The sequence below is a fragment of the Heterodontus francisci genome, chromosome 34 (assembly GCF_036365525.1).
Source record: "Heterodontus francisci isolate sHetFra1 chromosome 34, sHetFra1.hap1, whole genome shotgun sequence".
Lineage (NCBI taxonomy): Eukaryota > Metazoa > Chordata > Chondrichthyes > Heterodontiformes > Heterodontidae > Heterodontus > Heterodontus francisci.
Window position 1 is genome coordinate 11,967,136 of NC_090404.1, and position 5,753 is coordinate 11,972,888.

At 42.8% G+C, this 5,753-nt stretch overlaps 1 protein-coding gene across 1 annotated transcript; it reads left to right on the plus strand.

Annotated features, from left to right (window-relative positions):
• The first annotated feature begins 201 nt into the window (after positions 1–201).
• On the plus strand, positions 202–898 carry LOC137348637 (zinc finger protein 664-like). The gene is made up of 3 exons (XM_068013908.1): positions 202–525; positions 609–672; positions 765–898. The coding sequence occupies exons 1-3, from the start codon at positions 202–204 to the stop codon at positions 896–898; spliced, it is 522 nt and encodes a 173-aa protein (XP_067870009.1).
• The last annotated feature ends 4,855 nt before the right edge of the window (positions 899–5,753 follow it).

Here is a 5,753-nt window from a genome sequence, read left to right on the forward strand (position 1 = left end):
CAGATTCATTCAGCTCACTTCCACAATCTGCCTTTGTGTTTTTGTATGTTTCTCTCACACTCCCTTTCTCATGTTTTAAATCTGTTTCACAGGGTATTAGAAGGGGAGGATTTGCAGCTGGCAAATTCAAACCAAACATCACATCATGATCTGATGGAGTCGCCCAAATTATCATAACCTGAATATCATCGGATATTGAGCATGGCAGGAAAAAGTACCGATCACAATGGAGACAAACCATACACGTGTTCAGTGTGTGGACGAGGTTTCAGCCGATCATGTGGCCTGTTGAGACACAAACACAGTCACACCAGGGAGGAACCGTGTAACTATGGGGGCTGTGGAAAGGGATTCAATTATCCAGTTGAGCTGGAAACTCATCCACGCAGTCATAACCTGGAGAAGCTCTTTACCTGCTCTGTGTGTGGGAAGGTATTCGCTGAGTCATCCAACCTCTGGAAGCACCGGCGAGTTCACACTGGGAAGAAACTTTTAACTTTTCAGACTGTGGAAATTGCTATAAACGTTCTGCTCAATTGAGGTCCCATCAACGTGTTCACTCTGACGAGACACCATTCAGGTGCTCTCAATGTGGAACTGGATTCAAGCGATCAAGCGACCTCACTGTACACCAGCGAATTCACACTGGGGAGAGGCCGTTCATCTGCTTTTGTGGGAAGGGATTTGCTTGTTCATCCACCCTGCTGACACACCACTGACTTCACACTGGGGAGAAGCCGTTCACCTGCTCTGTGTGTGGGAAGGCATTCACTCTACATCCAACCTGCTGACACACCAGCGAGTTCACAGTGGAGAGAAGCCGTTCATCTGCTTCATGTGTGGGAAGAGATTTGCTCATTCATGCCACCTGCTGACACACGAGCGACTTCACAGATAACTACAGTGATTGGATTCTGCTGTTAATCACATCCAGGACTGAACCATGTTATCACACTCACGAGAAGTGCAGCGATGAAAATACAGATCCAAACTGAAATTATAACAATTTCAAAAGACTGGTACATTTGCTGTTGTTATGACCAAGGCGGGAGTAATGCACTGTTAATTCAGTCCCATCACTTCACAGGTCACAGCATATCAAGAAAGTTTCCCACCTATCAAAGAATAACCAAATTCGATACTCTATATGTCCCCCAGAATAAAGCACACCAAACCAGGTTTCTTTAAACAACAACGACATTAACTATTTATTTGAAAAGAAATAATAAGTCTTAACTACTAATGAGATAAATATATTGTCACAGAATCATATTTATTTTCTCCTCAGATTAAAACAGTGTGCCTTTAAGTCTCTTAAAAACAGTGTACCTTTAAGACAGAGAGATAAGTTGCTGGATTTCTGCGGCACATTGTGCCAGCTAGAGTCATAGCGTCATAGAGTTATAGAGCACAGAAACAGGTCCTTTGGCCCATCGTGTCCGTGCCAGCCATCAAGCACCTATCTGTTCTCATCTCATTTTCCAGCACTTGGCCCGTAGCCTTGTATGCTATGGCGTTTCACGTGCTCATCTAAATACTTCTGAAATGTGAGGGTTCCTGCCTCTACCACCTCTTCAGACAGTGTGTTCCAGATTCCAACCATCCTCTAGGTGAAAACGTTTTTCCTCAAATCCCTTCTAAACCTCCTGTCCCTTAACTTAAATCTATGCCCCCTGGTTATTGACACCTCCACTAAGGGAAAAAGTTTCTTCTTATCTAACCTATCTATGCCCCTCATAATTTTGTATACCTCAGTCAGGTCCCCCCCTCAGCCTTCTCTGCTTTAGGGAAAACAACCCTAGCCTCTCCAGTCTCTCTTCATAGCTGAAATGCTCCATCCAGGCAACAGTCTGGTGAATCTCCTCTGCACCCTCTCCAGTGCAATCACATCCTTCCTCTAGTGTGGCGACCAGAAATGTACTCAGTTTTGTTATGATCTTTTAGTAAGGTTACTGTGATTCTCACTGAGGAGGCTGAATTATTGCTTCAGTTTATCAGTGTGAGAGCGCCCTCTGGTGAGCTCCATCTGGAACTCTCAATGTGAATTCTTGTCCGGGATCCGCTATATCTCTGCAACAGTATGGGCTCCAGGCACAGAAATACAGGGCCGTGTCGGAGAGAAGGACACCAGCAATATTTAAAGGGACCGTTTAGTTTCCTTTGTGCAAAACAACAGTGAACCTGTGTGGCACATCTGGAGGCCCATCTCCCTTCCCCGAGCTATATTTCTTCAGTAAGACCAATATTATCAGTAAGGAACATGGGGAGCACATGATGTCTGGTATAGAGTTCCACGGAAACTAACAATGTTCTCAATAGTTGACCCTTCTAGTCTGATATCTAATAGTAAGCTCAGATCAGTTTAGAAAACCTAACTTGTCTCAGAATCTCTTTTCAACTCGTTCCCCACACAAAGTAAAAGAAAGAAAATTAGTGATCCAATAATAGTAGCAGTTAAGGTAGATAAAATATACGAATCGCAGTTCAGAGACAAGTTTTAAATGGTAGAAGTTACGTTTAAAATATCCCACCATTTATTAGACAGGCGGGAATCAGGAGAAAATCTACACCCTTTGTACGTGTTGCAGTACCTAGGAGTTGGAATCTGCAATGTTTCATATTGATTTGAACGCGCTTCCTTCAGCATTTATTTCTTGACTATTAAAATAAAATAATTCCGTGTATATAGTTATCTGAATTAAAGTGTATAATGCTAATAGTAATAATAATCAGTTTGTGGCATAAATATTCATACAGACAGAGGTAATTTGAGAATTCAGTGAGTTCCCAAGTGGCACGGGAACTCCGTTTTCCCCAAACACTCCATCAACCATTACAAACTGGACATTGCTTTCAGTATAAATTCACAAAAACTTCATTCTCACCTCTCAACTTGATGCTCAGTAATATTCTCTCCTCCACTTATTATTTAACATTTCAAACATTATGTAAACTGTAAACAACCCTGTTACCTCAAGTTTGCAGTTTCGAAATAAAAAATAAATTTTTATTTCTGATTAAAATTGGGAATGTGTTGGGATTTTGTGAAATTAACTACCATCCGCTTTCACCCCCCCCCCCCCCCCCCCCATAGATTAATCTCGGCTCAGAGTTGAAGAGATTTGTAGCTAAGAATATAACTCTGCAAACGCTTTCGCAAGCCTGGGAGTAACACGGTTCCTGTAGAGAGGCGGAGTTCTGTAATTTCCAACAGGGACAATATTATTGAAGTAATTTCCTCGCACATGTATTGTCGGGTCCTGTACAGATAAATGCTGAAATTAAACAAACGGTGCCCACAAACGATAAATCCGTTTGTCCCTGTCAATTTGAAAATCTTTTACACTTCTCTGGATTAAGTTTCATCCACCATAATGTTTTGTATATTCTCATATACGGTAGTTAAAAAAAATCAAGGCTACCGTTAATGTTCTTCTTTCACTTGTGTTCTGTAGCCCCGGATGTCTTGACAGCTCACTTGCCTGAAACACGCCTCACCAGAAACGAAGGCCTCTATTCCCTTGTCTGGGCAGAATTTTAACACCGAGTCCCAGAGAGTGAAATGATTGCTTCGGACCCATTGCAAGGACACGATTCCCCCACCAGAGTGAATAGACACCAATCGCTTTAGACTTTTACAAAATCCAACGAATGCGAATATCGAGCGAGAAACACGCCAGCCCTCTGATTATTCCATGCTGAAGAACAAATCGGAGGCCGCCGTGGCCGGTCGCTGGTAAATTAAAGCATCGATTGCTGAATTGAACAACGACACAGATGGATTTCCAGACAATTGATATTACTCTGATTTCAAAAATCAATATCCTGAAGTACGATGCATCTAATTTGGACATTCACCTTTTTAATTCTCATGTGGCTATTTTGATTTAAGAAGACTGGATCGGAAAATAAAGCTTTTAAGAGTGTTGCATGCTTGTCTTGTATTAACAATGGTCACTGGCGAGAACGGGATATCCCAAATAGAGCAGGCGAGTCCGCAACTCGCCCCAACACTGAAACCAACACCATCTCTCACTGCCCACTGGTGGCTACTACCCGGAACTACAAGGCGCAGCTTTACAGCACTTAGCCTTCCAGACTCAACATTGAGTTCAACAATTTCAGATCACAACCTCTGGCCCCACTTCTTTTCTTTTTTTTTTGATTTTGGACGGCAGCTGGAAGTGATCATTCTACTTTTCACATGTATCCCTCCTCTAGACCCACCTTTTGTTTCTCTACTAGTCCTGTTACCACACCTTTCCCCTTATACCAACATCCCTTTTGTTATTCAATGTCTCCTACCTTCCACCCTATGACAGACCTTCCCTCTTGTTATTTGCCCCCTCCCCACCTTTACCTTCTTCTGCACTTGCTTAAATCCAGTTACATCTGTATTTTTTTTCCAGTTCTGATGAAAGTTTACTTACTTGAAACGTTAACTCTGTTTCTCTCTCCAAATACGCTACTTATCTGCTGACGATTTCCACATATCTTAAACTAGGCACAGTTCCCGCCTTGTTTCGATTCATAAAATCATTTGGAATGATGGAGATAATTCGGCCTATTTTGTCTCAACCAGCTGGAGATGTCCTAACTTCGTCCCGAGATCGGGCTTCAAGCATTTTATTAAAATTGTCAAGGGTTTATTTCTCTTCCATACTATTCGGATTTTTTTAAACGCACATTATCACTTTCTATGTGTAAGAAGAATTTCTCGATTTTGTCCTACAATTCCCTTTTATACTTTGAACCCGTGTCCCCAGTTTGACTGAACAGTTCAATTTGAAGTAATATTGCTGGCTATGCTTTCAATATATGAATTATCTGATAATTATCCAGATTTCATTGTCGTCAGGCACTGCGCTAGCGTGCTGACTGAATCACTTACACATGCTCCAGTAGCGGGTCACAAGGACTGGGTTCTGTTGCCTTGGGTGGATACTTTCAAAGAGAAGGGGGAGGTATCGCTGTGATGGAAAGTGACCGCAGCGCGACAATCCCTCACAGACGTATCTACATATGATAACACTGCCTGTAGCAGGCCCTCCCACAGCTTCCATTTGCAGCTCTCGCTCTGAGCCGCCTTTACCTGGCCTGTGCTACTGGCGAGATCGCTGCCGCTATTCCCTGACTGGCACTGGTTGGATCAGCAGTGCAGTGGCGCGGAATCTGAAATTCTGCTCCGACACAGGATTTTCCGCATTGCAGGCTTATAGATTCAGGGAGCATCATGTAGAGCAGAGTCTCACTATTCCTCATAACAATATCAACTTGTCAGTAAGTATTTTCCCAGTAAAAATCCATTTTCCCGCTGACTGCTGTAACCTACACATGATTGTTTGTCAAAGGATGATGCTATCGATTAAAGTTGATCAAACTCAATGCATATTCACTCCCTTTGCCGGCAAGTTTTGAATCTGAACTTTAACCATCCGTGCCTTTGATCCTTTCCTGTTTGAACATGTTTTCCGGATCTGAGTTATGGAGGTCCTGGCACTCAGCCGCTGTCACTCAGCCACTGTCCTCAGGTGTTAAGGCAGCAGGAGAAGCGGTGACTTTAAACTGTAGCTATAATGGGGCGGCAGCTACAATTAGTACTGGTACCGCAACAACCTGGCGCACAGCCTGAATTTATTTTGATGAAATACACAAGTGGTTCTGAAGATAAAGCAGATTTTTGCCAAACCCCCCTTTTCTGCACAACAGCTTTCCCAACAGTTTGGGAAAGTTCACCAGTTTAACCATCGCAG

Bases quoted from the DNA above. Each gene is read 5' to 3' on its own strand.
- LOC137348637 (XM_068013908.1), top strand. From the start codon at position 202: ATGGCAGGAAAAAGTACCGATCACAATGGAGACAAACCATACACGTGT. The intron at 526-608 runs GTTCTGCTCAAT...ACTGGATTCAAG, and splicing joins CTGTGGAAATTGCTATAAAC to CGATCAAGCGACCTCACTGT. The intron at 673-764 runs GTGGGAAGGGAT...GTGTGTGGGAAG, and splicing joins GAGGCCGTTCATCTGCTTTT to GCATTCACTCTACATCCAAC.